Here is a 21,085-nt window from a genome sequence, read left to right on the forward strand (position 1 = left end):
ACCAAATTCATGGATTTTCGAATAAAAAATATAAATTGTCAACTAAAAATGGGATAATTACGTTTTTAGTGTAACAAAATTCATTTTCAACAACAAAAATCTAATTTTTGACAAATTATATATATATATATATATATTGAAAATTATTTATTTTAACTGAAAATGTCAATATTCCATTTTTGCTTGAAAACTTGATTTTTTAGTTGAAAAGTCATTTGCATAATTTTTTAAATCTCGTGGATTATGAGTTGAAAATTTAATTATTTTGGAAGAAATTAATATTTTTAGGTTGAAAACTCAACTGCTTTGCAGGAAATTTGTATTTTTTAATTGTAAATTCAACATTTTGGGTGAGATTTTTGTTCTTTATTGCCTGAAAAATTCTTCATGGTTGAAAATTACTCTGTTTAGCTTGAAAGTTAGTTTCTTTTGCTTGAGGATTCAATTAATTTGTAGAAGATTCATGTGTTTTGTTAAAAGTGAATCTTTTCGGTAGAAAACTAGTCTCAGTTGAAACCTGATCATTTTGGCCAGAAATTCATTTCATTGGTTGAAAATGGAACTGTGTTGTTAAAACAATTCGTTTCTTTGTTGTTGAAAATTTATTTTTCTGATTAAAAATTTAACTAATCTATTTTTAGTTGAAAATTTATCTTTTTAGTTGAAATCTCACGTTTTATGTTTATTTTTGGTCTTTTCTGGTAGAACATTTATCCTTTGGATAAAAAATTCAATTATTGGGTTAAAATTTCTTTCTTTTTGCCGTTGAAGGTTTTTTTTATTATAATTGGAAATTTATCAGTTTGGTTGAGATTTTAACTATTCCAGTTGAAGATTCATAAGTTTATTTGAATGATAAACTATTTCGTTTTGAAAATTCTTTTTTCCTATTTGGTTGAGAACTTGGGTATTTTTTGTCTCTTACATTATTTGTGTTAGTCCTTATTTTTAAAGATTTAAATATCCTACATATTGAGTTTTACTCCTGTAAATTATATTTATTCACAAATAACATCTGTTTTAACATTCACTCTGAAAATTATTCCTTGAAACTTAATTTCGGAAAGCCTAATTGCAATAATAATAGAATAATGAATTGGCATTTTTTAAAAATAAAGTTTCCAATGAATTTCAATAAAAATTGGGAATAAATCCTGAAATTTTTCAAAAACTAAGAGGGAGTTTAAGAAAAAAACTACTTTTTCACCATGCTTTTTTTATTGAGACTAACATTCCTCGAACGTTTGAACTTTTTTTTCAAAAAGTCCTCACATCCATCACCTCTACATGCATTATACTTTATCATTATGATGTGCATTCTTTTTTTCTTTTATGTCTTAAAACAAGTGAACGAAGATGTTTTATATTCTACGCGTTGACCTGCAACAGTTTTTCTGGTTTAAATATGTATGTATAATATATATAATATTTAATATATAATACGTATACTCTTAGTACATGTGCGTGTTATAAATGGCAATGAAGGAGCAAGGACGAGATCGATATCGAATTTATGACAACAATTACCAAGGCTATTAACGGCACTTATAATTATCAAGGAACGCCAGCGCCCCTTTTCTCTTTTTTAAGTTTTAAATTTTTTATTTTCGTATTAGACCTCAAAGGTCTTCTATTTTTCCTATTCTATCTACATTATCTACGTGTCATTATTATCCTTACGTAATAACGTGATAACCGTCATGGGCATAGTTATATATCGTTTAAGGCGTGAAAAGACGTATTTGAAAAAAAAGTTTAGGATTTAGCTTCTTAATTTTGTGGCAAAGAATTATTAGTAATTCAACATTTTGAGCGAGTGCAAAAAAGGGGAACAGGGTGTTTACTCAACTGAAAAACGTGGAACACCCGAAATTATCAGAGAATTTTTCGAGATCGTGCTTAAATTTTGTTTCAATTGTTCAAAATTAAATTAAAATATTTTTTTATTTGTAACAATAGATTTATATTACTGGATAAAGTACAAAAAACATAATATAAATATATCTATAAACTCTTTTGTTGAAAATTCGATCTTTTTTGGTTGAAAATTAATTATTTACCTGAAAATTTATGTAATCTAGTTGAATTTTCCATCATTTTAGTTGAACATTCATCTCTTTTTTTGAAAAATTATTTGTTCAATTGAAGATTTAAAAAAATGTTTACCGAAAATTTATCTATTTACTTTTTAGTTGAAAATCTATCTTGAAAAACTCAAAAAATTGAAAACTCACGTCCTTTGGTAAACATTCGACATTTTCGTAGAAAATGAATTTTTTTTAATTCAAAATTCAACTATTCCAGTAGAATATTCATAATTTCAGTAAAAAAATCCATTACTTTGTTGGGAAATTTAACTAATATGTTGAATTTTTATTTTTTTTGTAATTGAAAATTGATCTTGTTTTTTTACTTAAAAATTCATGAATTTGGTGAAAATTCGTCTTTTTTAATTGAAAGTTAATCTTCTTTCGTTGATCATCTTTGTTGAAAATTAATTTTGTTTCAAATTTTACGATTCCAGTAGAAAATTCATAATTTCAGTTAAAAATAATTCATCACTTTGTTGGAAAATGAAACTAATTTTTCAAAAATTCGATTTTTGTTGTCAAAATGAATTTTCGCATCTAAAAACGCAATTATTCCATTTTTGGTTGACAATTTATAGTTTTTACTAGAAAATTCTTGAATTTGGTGAAAATTCGTCTTCTTTAATTGAAAGTTAATCTTCTTTCGTTGATCATCTTTGTTGAAAATTAATTTCGTTTCAAATTTAACTATTCCAGTGGAAAATTCATATTTATAGTTAAAAATAATTAATTACTTAGTTGGAAAATGTAACTAATTTGTCAAAAATTCGATTTTTGTTGTTAACATGAATTTTTTTATCTCAAAACGCAATTATTCCATTTTTGGTTGACAATTTATGTTTTTTACTTGAAAATTCATGAATTTTGTGAAAAATTGTCTTATTTGGGTGAAAATTAAGCTTCTTTCTTGAAAATTAATCTTTTCGAAAATTTAATTATTCCAGTAGAAAATTCATAATTTCAGTTAAAAATAATTCATCATTTTGTAGGAAAATGAAACTAATTTTTCAAAAATTCGATTTTTGTTGGTAAAATTAATTTTCTCATCTAAAAACGCAATTATTCCATTTTTGGTTGACAATTTACACTTTTTACTTGAAAATTCATGAATTTTGTGAAAAATTGTATTTTTTGGTTGAAAATTAATCTTTTTGAAAGTTTAACTATTCCAGTAGAAAATTCATAATTTAAGTTAAAAATAATTCATCATTTTGTTGGAAAATGAAACCTATTTTTCAAAAATTTGATTTTTGTTGGTAAAATGAATTTTCTCGTCTAATAACGCAATTATTCCATGTTTGGTTGACAATTTACTTACTTTACTTACTTACTTTGTTGGAAAATGTAACTAATTTGTCAAAAATTCGATTTTTCGTTGTTAAAAATAAATTTTTCTTAACTAAAAACGTAATTATTCTATTTTTGATTGAAAATTTATTATTTTTACTTGAAAATTTATGAATTTGGTGAAAATTTGTCTTTTTGTGTTAAAAATTAATCTTCTTGACAATTAATCTTAGTTGAAAATTCATTTTTCTCAAATTTTACTATTCCAGTAGAAAATTCATAATTTCAGTTAAAAATAATTCATCACTTTGTTGGAAAATGCAACTAATTTTTTAAAACATCGTTTTTTGTTGTTGTTGAAAAAGAATTTTTCATAACTAAAAATTTAACCATTCCATATTTGGTTGACAATTTCTTCTTTTATTTTTACAAATAAAAAAAGTTATTTCCAAGTTAATTGTTAGAAAAAATACCTGGAAATAATCTGGAATAGTCAAGGAATTTTTTTCCAGGATTTGAGCAGACACCCTGGGTCGCATATAATTATTTCGAGTTGGAAATTACTTCACAATTTGTCTATATATTAAAAGTTTAAAATTAAGTTTAATTAGAAGAAACAAATATGTATTTTAAAAGCTGATAAAAAATACTGAACAAACTCGACAGACCAGCTGTATAAAAAAATCTGTGTATTGTTAGTTTTAATTCGAAAATATCAGAATTAATCTCAGATCTTATGAAATTTTCATCAAGTAGTTGTTATAGATTGATATTGTAACAATTCAGCCTTTGTTTTATGTCACAATCCTGTTTTAAATCTTGCTGAAATCGTCAATTATTCCGGGTTATGGAGTCACGTCAATATATTGAAAAGATTTAAAAAATTTAGTTTTATTCCATTAAGACTCTGGGATGTGAATAATTAAGATCCTAATCTCGTTACCTCGAGTCTAATTTAAATGATTTTGTAAATTTACATGTCTGGGAGAAAAATCGTTTAAATATTTGTCTAGTCAATATTGACTATAATCTGCTATCTTCTAGCATTCCGTGTTTTATTTCAAGTGAACTCGGAAGGGCTTCTATAGATTGCACCGCTTTTACTTAAAATTTAAGTAGCTCATGAGTCTCTTCTAAATATTATTTAATTTTTAAACAAATATTTAATCCGTAATTTTTTATACCAATTCTAGATTATCGGTGGGAATTTTGTCTTACACTTAGACGTTAAGCAAAATCGGTGCAGGCCCCAGTTCACAAAGATGTTTTCATCAACTGAATTCCTGCAAATTGGTTTTGCATTCAGTTTAAAGTGTCGATTCTAGGAGGAAGTGATGCCATTTCTACTTCCAGTAAACAACGCACCAGCGTTTAAGAATATTTCGACCTGGGAGGTCAGAAAGACACGAAAGTTGAAACTCATCTCCGATGAGGAGACGGGTTCAAAGGTCATTAGCTCAAAATGAGGTTCTGATGATCTACTCGTCGACGAGTTCCCAGAGCATCAGGGCAGCATCTGTGCCACCGACGGTGACGACGTTTTGGTCGTTGTATAAAAATCGAGCACATGCCACAAGCGAACTATAGACTTTTTCCTCGACGTATTCGCCTTTTGGACTCGTGCAAGGATATTTGAAGAGCCGAATATATCCTTCAGCGTCTCCACTCACGAGCATGTCGTGAGCCGCTGAACGACTTGCTGTTGTAACAACTGTCGTTAGGGGATAGTACCGATTGTTCCACATCCCTGGAATTAAGAATTATGTCAGAAACTTGAAAATGTTCAGGGTTGCTATTAGATATTTTCACTTCAACCATCAGCTAACTTCACTTTAAGATGGAGGGAAACAATGGATCATTATTATCATTTTATTATTTTATTAAATATTAATTAAAAAATAAAAACTATTTTTCAAATGCACTTATATTGGGAATGGTGGTCTACCATTTCGCCACCTAGTGCCGAAAACTGGAACTAGAAATAGTAGGCACAATTTTAAAGTTGTACATTAATTTTTGCATAAAAGTGTTTTTACGATTGTTTTGTGAAGTACAAAACAACGATTCAATACTAAAAGCCAATCTTGATAAAAAGTAAATAGTTTTAGGTAAAATTTCCATCTTATACAGTAAAAAAATACATTTTTGTCAAATAAAACAACAAAATAACATTTTTGTCAAAGAAAACAAAAAAAACAATTATTTCACTATTTCATGTAAGTTTCAATGAAGTTAAGTTTAAATAAACTTTAATTAATGTTTATAGCGACAAATTTTATCCAGATTATGCAAAGTATACGAATAATAGATGATTTAGGGTGGCCGTTTTAATCCAAGAAAAAAGTTCCCGGTTTTTAAAGCTAACAATTTTTCCATTTGAATTAATAAAACCTGAGTTGTAAATGAAAGCATTCAATGAATTAAACAATTTTCAAAATTATATAATTTAAAGCAATTTTAAGCTAGAAACATTAAAAATTGAACGTTTACATTTTTTATAAACTGAACAATTCTTAAATTAAAAGTTAAACTATTAATATTTTAAATGGTTCAAAATCCTTAAAATGCTTCTAAATCTTGTTGAATAATCACTGAAAATTATCTTTTCAAAATAAAAATCATTATTAATTTTCATAGGAAATGTTTTTTAATCTTCTGAAGACATTCAAAATTCTTTAAAATCTTTTACATTTTTTGTACGAAATCTGTCAAAATCTATATTTTGTTTTAAATTATGCCGTGGGCTATTTACACCGAAATTTTGTTACTAATAGCCGGATTTTGTCAGCATACGTATACACTTTGTTTAGATTATTTCAAATCATTTCAAATTTTAAATTGAATTAGAATTTTTCAAAACCTCTAAATATTTCTTCAACTTCCTTGATTTTTTTATAGAATAATATGTGTTCAATTGTTGTTTATACATCGAAGTTCAACAACTTGACTTACAAATTAGGGTTTTTATTAAAAAGAAAAATTAAAATCTGACGTTCAAAATTTAGTTTTTAATATTTCACTATAATTACTGATTTTAAATAAACAGATATTTCTAAATATTAAGTAATTCTTATTTTTCTTAATTAAAACATTGCATATTGAATGATTTAAAAATGGAATATTTTAGACTAAAATAATAGGTGAAATTTAATAAAAGCTTTTAATCATGAATATATTATTTGAAGGTTATTTAAAAAATTAAAAACAGTTTATAAAGTTTCAATCAGGCGTTTATATTTGTTTAACTAATAAGACTTTCCAATTGAAATAGATTACATAATTTTTAACTTTAGAAACGGGAAATTCTAAAATTGCGAACTGATTTCTAATCGTCTTGTAAAATTAATTATTATTCACTTTTGAAATCATAAAGAACAATTCAATTTTAAAAATCATTATTAATTTATATCCACAGTTGATCAGCTAAAAATGTTTTTTATCTTAAATCTTCGATTTCAAACGCTTCTAATTTTTAATGCTTTAAGTCTTTAAAACTGCATTTTAAAATAAATTAAAATAAAATGTACACTTAACAATTAAAACCTAAAATTTTAAATTGGTTGAAGAGGGCGATTTTGGAAATACGCATTCTAAACTGAATGATATCACAATAAATATTTTTATGCTCAAATTAAAATGCATCTTTAGAATCGTACCTATTCTTTTAAGTTCGGATTTTTTGTCACCAGGTGGCGCATTGCAGTTTAACCATTCCCAATAGAAAAAATGATCTTTTACGAAGATATTAGCAAAATAGGGCAAAAATAAACTGAATCCAATGAATTTGATCCCTTGTTTCCCCCTCGGAAATTGTTGAAAGTTTGTCTTTTTTATTTTAAAGTTTACCTGCTTTAGCAGAAATTAAATGTTTTTTTTTGATAAAAATGCAAGTATTTGGCACAGAATTCAACAATTTTGTGAAAAAGTCATCCTTTTTGGTGAAAAAATTTGGTGAAAATTCGTCTTTTTTAATTGAAAGTTAATCTTCGTTCGTTGATCATCTTTGTTGAAGATTAATTTTGTCTCAAATTGAACTATTCCAGTAGAGAATTTATAATTATAGTTAAAAGTAATTAATTACTTTGTTGGAAAATGTAACAAATTTGCCGAAAATACGATTTTTGGTTGAAAATGAATTTTTCTTAACTGAAAACGTAACCGTGCCGTTTTTGGCTGACAATTTATATTTTTTACTTGAAAATTCATGAATTTAGTGAAAATTCGCCTTTTTAAATTCAAAGCTAATCTTTTTTTGTTGATCATCTTTGTTGAAAATTAATTTTGTTTTAAATTTAACTATTCCAGTCGAAATCTTAATATTATAGTTAAAAATAGAATTTACTTTGATTAATAGAAAATTACGTTTTTTCGTTAACTTTTCGGTTGAAAATTCAACTCTTTTTTTTGAAAGTTTGTCTTTTTTATTTTAAAGTTTACTTGCTTTAGCAGAAACTAAATATTTTTTTTGATAAAAATGTAACTGTTTGGTAAGAAATTAAGCTGTTATACTATTTTCCTGAAAATTAAACTATTTCGTAGAAAATTTACTTTCTGTTTGAAATTTATATTTTGGTCTTGAAAAATGAACTGAAATATTTTCTGGATGAAAGATCCACTTATAAAAAAAATGTTTTTTTTTACTACAAATTCATCTGTTTTATTACAAAATTGATCTTTTTCGGGTAAAATGCAACTATTTGGTAGAGAATTTAACTATTTTATTAAAAATTCATACTTTTTGGTTGAAAAAATTCGTCTTTTTGGATTGAAAATTCAATTTTTTTCGTTTGTTTAAAACATTTGGTTGAATCGCTTAGAGCAGAAATCACTTTTTTGCTAAAGATTTATATTTTAAGTTGAAAAGTTATCTCTTTGGTTAAAAGTTTAAGTATCTTGTTGAAAATTAATCTTTTTTAATTGAAAATTCAACTATTTGGGTCAAAGTCAAACTACATTGTGAAGTTTTTTTTATTGAAGGCTTATGTCTGGTTTAAAATGTAACTGTTTAGTGAAAAATACTTCTATTTTTTTGGTTCAGAATTCATTTTTTAACAGTAAATGTAACTTTTCCATTTTTTTAAGATTAATATTTTTTAGTTAAATATTCGCGTTTTTTTTGCTGTAAAAAATAATTTTTTAGTTTTAAATTTCCTTGTTCTTTTCGTTAAAATGCATAAGTTGCGTGGAAAATTAATTTTTTGTTGAACAGTCATATTTATTGTTTGAGAATTGAATTTTTCTAAAGAAAATTTGTCTTCTGGTTTCAAGGTTCAATAATCTAAATAAACTTTTATTTATTTTTTGAGTGAAAAATCTTTATTTGTTAGAGATTCGTCTTTTTGGTTTTAAAATTCTTTTCTTTTGTTGTATAAATTTTACTCTTTTTTTGATTAAAATATAAACTATGACACTTTTTCGTTTGCAAATTGTCTTTTTAGGTTGAATATTCAACTATTTTATTAAAAATTCAATTACTTTGTTGAAAATTCCAATATTTTGTTAAAGAGTTATCTTTTAAAGTAAAAAAAAACTTTTCTTTTGTTTGAAATAAATGAATATATTCGAAAATTTTTAATTTGCAAATGAAACACTGTTTTATTCCGCTTATAAAATATTCTATGGTAAAAATATCATAAGATTAAAATGATGGCATTTGAATATTAATGATTAATGATTTGAAAATGAAAGTATGTCGTACAAAAATAATTTTCTTGGTGAAGATTCATTATTTTGAAAATTAAACTATCAGGTTGAAAATTCTTTGTTTGAGTTGAAAATAAAATTAAAAACTGAAAATGTATATATTGCATTGTTGCTTAAAAATTAATTTTTTTATTAAAAATTTCATTTATTTTGTTGAAAACTCGTATTTTTTGGGTTAGAAATTCAAATTCTTTGTTAAAAATTTGTATTTTCGGGTTAAAAAATCAACTATTGTGCAGAAAATGGTCTTTCTGGCTTGAAAATTAAACATTTTGAATTACATTTTTTTTCTTGATTTACTGATAAAAGATTCCTGGTTCAAAATTTAGGAAAAAGTCAGGGAATTTCGAAATTGGGATTTTGCAGCAACCCTGGTTTCTGAAGAATCTGAAGCTTTATATCAAACTTTTTAAAAATTATAAATTACCTGAGACCATGTATCCAACTGTACAATTGTAAGTGTACCATTTGACATCCTTCATAACGATAGGACTCTTTTCCGAAGACAAAGATTTAATATCCCCTGCAAGAGAAAAAAATAGGAAAATGAGTAAGGAATTTTCTTTTGAGGAATTCCTATCTTACCGACACCGAGACCGTTCCACAGCTCAAAAGGTTCGTGTCCGTGCTAAGGTTCCAGAAGGTACTAAACAGTACTAAATTTTATTTTAAAAATGTTGTAAATGTGTTTCTTTTAATCAGTTTAAAATCAAACAATTTTTTGATTTTTACGTAGAAAATTAAACTGTTCAATTGCTGCATTCTAAAATTTTTAAATTAATTTGTACGTGAAAGCATTACATTTTGATGTGTAAAGAACAATTAAACAATTATTAATTTGATTTTTGTTATTTGGAAAGGAGGAAATTTTGGTTTTCAATATTTTATGAATTGGGAGGATCATTTTCGTTAACATGTTTATTGAGCTGGAATTGAGGAAATTTTGGTTTTTAATTTTATCTGAATTTGAAAAGATCCTTTTTTGTTTAAATCATTTTTATTGAGATAGAAGGAATGGCATATTTCTTATTTTTGTTTTGAACTGGAAGAAGGTATTTTTTGTTCATAAGATTTTTATTGTATTGTAAAGAAAGAAATTTTGGTTTTAATTTCTTCTGAACTGGAAGCGGGGCCTTTTTTTATTTTTAAGATTTTGATCGAGTTTGAAGGGCGGAAAATTTGGTTGCAATTTCTTTTTAATTGGAAACGGGATATATCTTTGTTTTAAACATTTTTATCGAGTTGGAAAGGAGGAAATTTAAAAAAAAATTCTGAATTGGACGAAGAAAATTTGCTTATTTATAAGAAGTTTATCGAGTTGGAAGGAAGGAAAATTTCGTTTCAATTTCTTCTGGATCGGGCGAGGAACATATTTTTGATTTAAGATTTGTTTACCCAGTTGGAAGGCAGGACATTTTTACAATATTTTTTCTTAATTAAGAGAGGAACATTTGTATATTTATAAGATTTTTATCGAGTTGGAAAGGAGCACATTTTGTTTTTAATTTTGTTCTCAATTAGAAGAGGAATTTTTTTTTACATATTTATAAGACGTTTATCTAGTTAGAATGAAGGAAAATTTGGTTTTAATTTCTTCTAAATTGAAAGAGGGATATATTTTGGTTTTTAAAAAGATTTTCATAGAGTTGGAAGGGAGGAAATTTTGTTTTTCTTTTTTTTCTGAATTGTAAGAGGGAAAATTTGTTATTTATAAGATTTGTATCGAGTTGGAAGGCAGGAAACTTTGGTTTTAAACATTTTTCTTAAGTGGAAGAGGCCAATTTTTTCTTTCTAACTGGTTTGGGGTGGATGGGGGCAAATGGGTTATTTTTGACATTCAGATGAAAGGGGAGAACTTTTTATTTTCAATTTTCTACTGAATTGGAAGAGGGATATGTTTTACTTCTAACATTTCTAATAATGTGAGTTGAAAGAGGAGATAAGTTTTAATTTATAGCATTAAAAATGATAACCTTGTTTTATATTTGTTAACCAGAAATCTTTGAACTGTTCAACTTATAAAAATGTTTAACTTACAGATTAAAGTTACTTAATGAAGAATTTTTCATATGGAAAGTGTTAAAAACTTTTATTATATACTTGTAAATTATTGATCCTTTAAAAAAATGTATGAATTAAAAATTGTTTAAGCTTGAATTTCAAAAGTTTAAAATTTTAAAGAGTTCGAATTTAAGTGCTTTAATATGCAGTGCAGTTAAGATTAGAGTTCTTAAATTTCCGAGAATTTAATTTCAGGTTATATAACCGAGAATATGGCAGAATTTAGGAGAATTTAAAAGAATTTATGATTTTTTATAAAGATATTTATTGTTCAGGTTATATCAGCGGTCGAATATAAATTATTTTCTAGCTCAGACATATTCCACTCCCGAATCACTTAGAAGCGTGACATTTTTAAAATTCTCTGATTTTTCTTTGACTAATTTTTCATTTCAAATGATTAATATTCAAATGCCTGCATATTAATCTTATGATATTTTTACCATAGAATATTTTATTAGCGGAATAAAACAGTGTTTCATATACTAATTAAAAATTTTCAAATGTATTAACTTATTTCAAACAAAAAAAAAGAGTTTTTTTCTACTTTAAAAGATAACTCTTTTACAAAATATTGGAATTTTCAACAAAATAATTGATTTTTTACATAATAGTTGAATATTCAACCTAAAAAGACAAATTGCAAACGGAAAAGTGTCATAGTGTATATTTTAATTTAAAAAATAATGAAATTTATACAACAAACGAAAAGAATTTTAAAACCAAAAAGAGGAGTTGCCAACAAAGAAAGATTTGTCACTGAAAAAATAAATAAAAGTTTATTTAAATTATAGAACCTTGAAATCAGCAGAAAAATTTTCTTTGCAAAAATACAATTTTCAAACAAAAAATATGACTAGTCAACAAAAAATTAATTTTCCACGAAACTGATGAAATTTTACACAAAAAAGGAAATTTCGAACCAAAAAATTATTTTTTACAACAACAACAAAAAAAAAGAATTTTTAAATAAAAAATGTCAGTCTTAAAAAAATGGAAAAGTTACGTTTTCTGTTAAAAATGACTTCTAAACAAAAAAAAAAAAGAAATATTTTCCACAAAACAGTTAAATTTTAAATCAGACATAAGCCTTCAATAAAAAAATTTCACAATGTAGTTTAACTTTGACCCAAGTGGTTGAATTTTCAATTAAAAAAGATTAATTTTCAACAAGATAATTAAACTTTTAACCAACGAGATAACTTTTCAACTTAAAAAATAAATCTGTAACCAAAAAAGTGTTTTCTTAGCAAAGCGATTCAACCAAATGTTTTAAAGAAATTAGTTGAATTATCAAGCAAAGAAGAACAATTTTTAATCAAAAAGTTGCATTTTCATACAAAAAAAATGAAATTTTTTTGATAACAGATGAAGTTTTAAATCAAAAAGATAAATTTGGAAAAAAGTTGAATTATCTGTTGAAAAAGATATTAGTCGAGTTTTCACGATTAAACTATGATTTTTTAAAAAAGAAATAATTTTATACCAAGAAAATTGAATTTTCAATCCAAAAAGACGAATTTTTAACCAAAAGGGATGACTTTTTAACAAAATTGTTGAAATCTCTAGCAAATAGTTGCATTTTTTATAAAAAATATGAAATTTACCTTAAAGCAGAAGAATTTCTTATTATAAAAAAGTTGAGTTTTTATAAAAAAAGAGATCCAGTTAACTCAGTAAGATCAAGAATTCAATTTTTGAGGTAACGAGAATGAGAATAATACCGAGAAAAAAATTCTCTGAGAATTTATGAGAATCTCAGAATTTATTTTAATTAATAGAAAATTTAATTTTTTCATTAACTTTTTGGTTGAAACTTCAACTCTTTTTTTAAAGTTTGTCTTTTTTATTTTAAAGTTTACCTGCTTTAGCAGAAATTAAATCTTTTTATGATAAAAATGCAACTGTTTGTTTTTGGTTGAAAATTCATCTTTTTGGATTGAAAATTTAATTTTCTTAGTAGAAAATTATTTCTATTAAAAAAAATCATAGTTTGATCGTAAAATCTCGTCTAAAATCTGTTTCAACAGAAAATTCAACATTTTTTTTTAAATTGATCTTTTTGATTTAAAACTTCATCTGTTATAGAAGGAATTTCATTTTTTTAAATGAATATGCAACCTTTTGGTTAAAAATTGTTCTTCTTTGCTTGATAATTCAACTAATTTCGTAAAACATTTGGTTGAATAGCTTTGTTAAGAACACATTTTTTTTGTTACAGATTTATTTTTTAAGTTGAAAAGTGATATCGTTGGTTAAAAGTTTAATTATCTTGTTAAAAATTAATCTTTTTTATTTGAAAATTCAACTACTTGGGTCAAAGTCAAACTACATTGTGATATTTTTTTTATTGAAGGCTTATGTCTGATTTAAAATTTAACTGTTTAGTGGAAAATACTTCTTTTTTTTGGTTTAGAAGTCATTTTTTAACAGAAAAGATAACTTTTCAATTTTGTTAAGATTGATGTTTTTTAGTTAAAAATTCGCGTTTTTTGTTGTTGTAAAAATAATTTTTTAGTTAGATATTTCCTTTTTTTGTAAAATTGCATCACTTTCGTGGAAAATTAATTTTTTGTTAAACAGTCATATTTTTGGTTTGAAAATTGAATATTTGTAAAGAAAATTTGCCTGCTGGTTTGAAAGTTCAATAATTTAGATAAACTTTTTTTTATTTTTTGAGTGAAAAATCTTTATTTGTTGGAATTACGTCTTTTTTGTTTTAAAATTCTTTTCTTTTGTTGTCTAATTTTTTTTTTTTAAATACAAACATTGACACTTTTTCATTGAAAATTTGTCCTTTTAGGTTGAATATTCAACTATTATGTTAAAAATTCAATTATTTTGTTGAAAATTCCAGTATTTTGTTAAAGAGTTATCTTTCAAAGTAGAAAAAACTTTCATTTTTGAAAAACAAATTAATACATTTGAAAATTTTAAATTTGTATATGAAACACTGTTTTATTCTGCTTAGAAAATATTCTATGGTAAAAATGTCATGAGATTAAAATGCTGGTATTTGCATATTAATGATTTGAAATTAAAAATAGAGACCCTTAATTTGATCGCAACCGACAAAATTTTTAGAAACTTAGCATGGACACGAACAATTTGATTTTTTGGGACAATCCTGAAATAAGCAAAAATCTTTAATACCGAATGGAAGACTTACAAAAGACCAGATCGTAGTCTTGAGTCACAGTTTGCAAGAATCGACTATCAGAACTCCAATCCAGTTGAGCTAAAGGTTGAGTTCCTCGAATCTTGTTACTCTTTTTGTAAGAAAATCCATCCCTCGATACCCTGAATAGGTAGACGCTTCCGTTCTGGGAGCCCATCGCTACCATTTCACCGGCTGAAATAAATTTCAATTCGATTAAATTAAATTTGGAAGGAAAGAAAAATAGTTTTTTTTTAACGGCTGTGAATTTAACTTACTAGGATTGTATCCGATACAGGATAAAGGAGATCCGCAGACTCTTAAAGTCGCAACTGCGGCTCCTGTATCAGCTGCGAGAACCAGAAGGTGTCCTTCTGAAGAACCTGCAGCTAAAGCAACCCCGAAGGGATGGAATGCTATGCAAATACACTCGAATCCAACCTGGAAGTTAAGAGGAAAAAAAAGTCAAATTGGGTTTCCATCCATTCTTTCAGAAAATTTAAAAGAACTTTTCAATGTGGAATAAAAAAGTCTGTGAATTCCACTTTATACATATTTTTCAATTATAGTATTCATATTCATAAAAAAACACTTTTTGTTAAAAATTCATCTTTTCAGGTGGAAAATCCAACTTCTGTTTCAACGTTTTTTTTTTTTAAATTCGTCTTTTTTCCTTATAGATTCAACAATTTAGTTAAAAATTTACATTTTTGTTCGAAAATTCAATTTTGTTGTTGAAAATTTATATTTTTCTGTTGAAAATACGACTGTTTACTACAAAATTCACTTTTATGAATTTACAATTATTGTTTTTCAATAGTAATTTAACTTATTCATTTTTGGTTAAAAAATGATTGGTTTGGGCTAAGAATTCATCCATTGGGTTAAAAAATCGCCTTTTTGGTCAAAAATTAATCTTCTTGTATAAAAAATCAGCTACATATTTGGTTGAAAAATCGTCTCTCTTGACAGAAAATTAATGAGCTTGGTCGAACCTTCCACTATTTGTTTGAAAATTGGCCTTTTTTGGTAGAAAATATATTTCTTTGTTTTTAAAAATGCCACTCATTGGTTGAAAATTGACCTGTTTTGTCAAGGACTCAACTATTGTGTTTGCAAATTCGTCTTTTTTTGATACATTCAATTGAGTGTTGTTTTTAAAATTAAAATCATTTAATGCTTTTTGAAAATTGCATCTTTTTGCTTTATAAATTAAACAATTTAATGGAAAATTCTACCAATTGATTGAAAAGTCGTCTTTTTTGGTAGAAAATTCTTCTTCTTGGTTGAAAACTCCATTATTTTGTTAAAAATGTTTACACAAAATACCATTGCTTGGTTGGAAAATTGATCTGTTTTGGCTGAGGATTCAACTATTTTGTTGAAAATTCGTATTTTTTGGTTAAATTCAATTGCATTTTATTTATAATTAAAATATATTTTCGTTGACATATCATCTATTACAGTTTTTATCACAAATTAATATTTTTAGGTTGATAATTCAACTGCTTGGTTAATAGTTGAACTATAATACTTTCCTTAAAATTCCATTTTTTGTTTGTTTAAGAATCATAGTTTTAGTAGGAAATCCATCCCTTTTGTAAAAATGTTTTTTTTGTGATAAAAATCAATTTTTTTATCTGAAAATTTTAGTATTTGGTTGAAACTGAATTTTTAAATTAAATTAAATTTTTTTCGGGTTTTTTAGAGAAATTTTTTGTGGTCTGAAATTAAATGGTTTTGTAAAAACACGAACTGTTTTATAGAAGATTCTTTTTTTTATTTTGAATTAATTTTTGCAAATGAAAATTTAACTATTCCATTTTTTGTTAAAAATTGACTTTTTAGATTAGAAATTCAACTTATGTAGTTTGTTGAAAATTCGTATTTTTTAGTAGATAATTAATCTTCTTGTTTGTAAATTCCACTACTTATGTTAGTCAAACATGTATGAATTTTATTGAAAATATCTTTTTCGGTTACTAACTAATTTTGTTAACTTCGAATTTAATTATTTCATTGAAAATAAACTATTTGTTTGAAACATCATATTTTTGCGTCGACAATTCAACTATTTTGTATCTCTCTGTTCGTATAGAAGATTCGTCTTGTTGTCTGTAAATTCGACAACTTTGTTGAAAATTCAACTGTTTTGTTGATGATTTCTTAAATTAAAAATAAATTTTTCAAATCCAAATTTAACCGTTTCATTATCGTTTAAAAACTTAGCTTTTTAGTTTAAAAATGCAACTATTTGGTTTTAAATTGATGTAATTTATTGAGAATTCGCCTTTTTTGTTAGAAAATTAATCGTCTTGGTTGATATTCAACTATTGGTTGCGTCTTTATGGTTGCAAATGTAATTATTTAATTGATAATTTAACTGTTTTCTGGAAAGGTCGTATTTTTAGTTTGAAAATTCTAACATTTGTTTCAAAATTTATGTATTTTGTTGAGAAATTGCCTTGTAAAAATTGAATTATTTAAAATAAATGCTCCGAAATTAAAAATACATAAGTGCTGAAGTGGAAAGTAGGCACTTATGATAAGCAGAACTTTGAAAATATCTCATATTTGAGTAATATGCATATGTTGCATTAAGCAAGGGGTCTCCACAACCCACAGGTGCAGCGTGACCCAGGATCACTTGGCCCTTTTCAAGATCTACCCATTTTCTTCGAGGAGGAAACTGAGAGGAAATTTATGACCCCTCGAAAAAAAATCCTTGTCGGAAGGGTTCGGAGAACCCTTTTTTCTAGTATAACTTGACAAACCTTGAAATATAAAGTATTTTATTTAAAGTATTCTAATTAAGCAATTGCCGATAATTGTTCACAAATCAATGTTTTCGACATTAATAATACTAAATAATTAAAATAATACTAATAATAATAAAAATAAGTGGTCTAAAACAAATTCAAAGTTGTCAAAATTTATCAGTTTTAAAAAAATTGAGAATCTGTAAAGAAAAAAATTTCAGAATAAAATTTCGAAAATAGAACAAATTAAAAATTTTAAAAGTTGATCAATTAAAATGCAAAGGAATTGAAATTGCATTGGCGCTTTTAATTGAAAATAATTTTTTATTTGATACTACTTGAAACTACATTGAATGATTCAAAGTCAAAGCTGCTTAAATTGCAAAATTTTAAAGTTTTATAATATAATTTAAATTGATTCCACAAATTTGCCTAAAATAAAAAAAAAAAATTTTTCGTCATTTGTACCGTTCGAAATTTTAATTTACAAATGATAAACCTTAATTAAAGTATTCGGAAGAAACTGGTAAAAAAAGTAATTTTTAATTTTAATAGAAAAGTTTTGAAAAACGCTATCGCAACTGAACGGAAAAAATTCTTTGCATTGGTATTAACAGATTGTAAACATTTTAATTAATTTATTTTTTTGTATACCTGTCAGATATAATAATTTAATCAATTATATAAGTCCATTTAACAATTTTTTAAACTTTTAATATTGAAAAATTTTTAAATATGGATTTTAAAATTGATTACGATTTCAATATTAGGTAATAGAAACCCAAGGACGCGTGAATTTCTTTCTATTTTTTAATATTTTACATTACGTTATTGTGATATTTTTTTATGCAATTATACCAACTATAATACTATATAATTAAGATATACTTTAGATAAATTTAGGTCTCCATTTGAAAACTAAGCATTCATTATTTTATTTCATAATCCTCATTTTTAGCGTGAAGATTCGAAAAGAAAAGGGGTCTCGAGTTTAAGGGTTCCCAGCAGCTCAAATCAGGTAAAGGGTTCTGAAAGTTCGGGGTCAAAACTGAGTAGATCCGACCTATTGGTCTAGGATCGCTAGTAGATACTAGCAGAAATTTATTTTAATAATGATTATCTAATGGTATCTAGGAACTTTTTATTTGAGAAATTCAAGGCCCTTTTTAGGGTTCCCTAACCCCGTACAGAAACCTTTATAGTTTCAGTCGGAAGTCCGTCCATCCATTGTACTTTTTTTTTAAGCAGGGGAAATAAGAGGAAGAAAAGAAGGGACAGTAAGGGGTACGAGAGGGTGGAAAGTAGCGGAATTGAGGGGAAATAAGTGGATGGGAAGAGGGGAACAGTGTTAAAAGAAATGGAGAAAAGTAGTTGGTATGAGAGGGGGCAAGTAGGGGAAATGATGAGAAATAAGGAGAGGGCATGTAGGTGTGAGGTGAAATAAGGGGTGGGAGGATGGAAGAAATAAATAAGGGAAGTAGGAGGATCTATGGGTGAGGAACTAGGGGTAATGAGGGAATAAGTAGGATAACTGAGTGTCAGCGAGGGGAAGTAGGGGAAATTACCATAAACGAGAGTGAGTAGGGAAGGGGAAGTGATCTGGAGAAGGGTAGTAGGGGAAGGGAGAGTTAGCTGGGGAAGCGCGTAGAGGAGGAAAAAAAAAGAGGAAGACGTTGGGGAAGGGTGGGAGAAGCGAAAGTACGAGAGGGGCCTACTTTGACTAGGCGCTTACTTCACTTAATTTGTTCATAATAAGCCATCTTATTTACAACAAATTTTAGTTTTATATCACGATGACGTAAACTACTACGTCTCAAACTATTTCCGTTATTATGCCATTTTACAACGTACGTAGTGTACTATGTCGGATCCTACGTCGTTTCTGACGTAATTTCCAACGTTGGAATCTTGAATAGAGAGAAATTCTAATCATCATTTTATAACAGTTATTTATCATTTAAAATAATTTAATACTAATAATAATACCTGAGTTGTCCAGAGCAACTTGTGTCGTCTCCACAAAGCGATATTTTTATCGTGACCAGCAGTGGCAAAAACTTCGTCGTCTGGATGAACAGCCAACCCCCACAGTTGCCTCCCATGGCCGAAAACAACCTGGTTAAATCTTCTTTGAAGTGAACCTTCCAAAATATTATTTCGAGTCGTTCCAACGTAAATGTTACCATCGTTTCTCCCTGGACGTTGAGGATAAATAGTCCGGATCCCTCCAGCAGATTCTGGCAACTGGATCATCATAAATTATCGAAATTAATTGACCTCATAATTATAATTATAATTGAAATTAATTGAATAGCTTAGGAAAGCGTAAAATGACAGACAATAATTGCAATAATAAATGGGCCGTTAAAAAATTACGTCTAACTGTCAAGAAATGGGGGGGGGGGGTGTAGCAGTTTTTGTGACGTAGAGGGGAAGAGTTAATGCAGAATGCGACCTTAGGCATGGAAAATATAGATGTGAATAACCATTTTTTGAAATGCTTGAGAAAATTAAAATTAGAGATTTTATTTCACAAACAAAACATCTAAATACAAACTTTGCCATCTTTCCCCTATTCCCATCATTTCCCCTATTTTTAAGAATTCCTCCTCTTTTTCTCTCTTTTTAAGAAACTTTCGTTTTTCTCATGTTTTCGTTTATTTTCACTTAAAGCGAACTGAATTAAAAGAAACCAATATGAAAACCCAACTATTTTTCATTGAAAATCTATTATCGTTTTGGTTCAAAATTTATCTCTTTTGGTTAAAAATTCTACTATTTGGTTGATGATTTAAATATTTTGTCCATTTTTTGAAATTGAAAATTTATTTTTAACTGTAACCTTAACTATTCCATTATTGGTTCAAAATTGATTGTTTTGAGTTTCAGTTTAAACTTTTTATGTTGAAAAAGAACTTTTTTCTTGTTTTGACTTAAAAATTCACTTTTTCGTCGAAAATTGAGCGTTTTTATGAGGTTTAGATTAAAATTCCACTATTTGGTTAAAAATGGCCTTCTTGATTTAAAATTCAACTGTTTTACAGAAAAATAGAAAATGCGTTACTGACTTTACCCTTTTTCGTCGAAAATTCAACTGTTTTGTTTAAAATTTATATTATCCGGTTAAAACTGCAACTGTTTCGCAGAAGATTAGTCTTTTAGCTTAAAAATCCAACTATTCAGTATTAATTTAAACTATTTCATTAAAAATGGCCTTTTTTTATTGAAAATTCCACTATTTTGTAGAAACATAAAAAATTTGTTGCAAAAATTACCCTTTTTGGTTAAAAAATCAACTTTTGGTTTGAAAATTTATATTTTCTGTTTAAAAATTCCAACGATTTCTAGAGAATTCGCCTTTTTGGTCTGAAAATTCATCAATTTGCTTCAAATTTTTTTTTCTGAACAGAACAGTCTTTTTTCGTTAAAATTATAATTCTTTTGTTGAAAGTCCGTCTTTTTGGTTCAAAAATTCATCAGTTTAAATTTGATCTATATTGGTTAAAAATTAATCTGTTTTGGTTGAGGATTAAAATATTTTGCTAAAAATTTGCCTTTTTTGTTGAATTCAATTGTTTTTTATTTAAAATTAGAATCTTTTGTTGGTTGAAACATGAACTATTATATTTTTTGTTGACAAGTAACCCTTCTTTATTAAAAATTCAATTACTTGGTTCCAAATTAAATTGAAAATTCAACAATTTGATTCAAATTTTTTCCACTCTGGACTGAACAATCTTTTTTGGTTAAAATTATATCTCTTTTGTTGAAAATCCGTCTTTTTGGTTCAACAATTCATTAGCTCAGATTTGGTCTTTATTGGTTAAAAATTAATCTGTTTTGGTTGAGCATTAAAAAATTTTGTTGATGATTTGTCTTTTTTGTTGAATTCAATTGTTTTTTGATTTAAAATTAGAATCTTTTATTGATTAAAATATCAACTATTATATTTTTTGTTGACAACTAACCCTTTTCAATTAAAAATTCAATTACTTGGTTCCGACTTAAAGTTCTTTGTTAATTCATCA

At 26.3% G+C, this 21,085-nt stretch overlaps 1 protein-coding gene across 3 annotated transcripts in view; it reads right to left on the reverse strand.

Moving 5' to 3' along the window:
- Positions 1-3,759: 3,759 nt before the first annotated feature.
- Positions 3,760-21,085, reverse strand: part of LOC117174709 (echinoderm microtubule-associated protein-like CG42247) — a 55,638-nt gene continuing 38,312 nt past the window's right edge. For all 3 annotated transcript variants that reach the window (XM_033364018.1, XM_033364017.1, XM_033364016.1), the window contains 5 exons: positions 19,044-19,301; positions 14,577-14,739; positions 14,311-14,493; positions 9,508-9,603; positions 3,760-5,124 (listed from right to left, as the gene is read on the reverse strand). In XM_033364018.1, coding sequence (XP_033219909.1) covers positions 4,856-5,124; positions 9,508-9,603; positions 14,311-14,493; positions 14,577-14,739; positions 19,044-19,301 — 969 coding nt within the window. In that variant the 3' untranslated portion in view covers positions 3,760-4,855. The remainder of the gene's footprint in view (positions 5,125-9,507; positions 9,604-14,310; positions 14,494-14,576; positions 14,740-19,043; positions 19,302-21,085) is intronic.

The sequence above is a fragment of the Belonocnema kinseyi genome, chromosome 6 (assembly GCF_010883055.1).
Source record: "Belonocnema kinseyi isolate 2016_QV_RU_SX_M_011 chromosome 6, B_treatae_v1, whole genome shotgun sequence".
In the NCBI taxonomy this organism is placed as follows: domain Eukaryota; kingdom Metazoa; phylum Arthropoda; class Insecta; order Hymenoptera; family Cynipidae; genus Belonocnema; species Belonocnema kinseyi.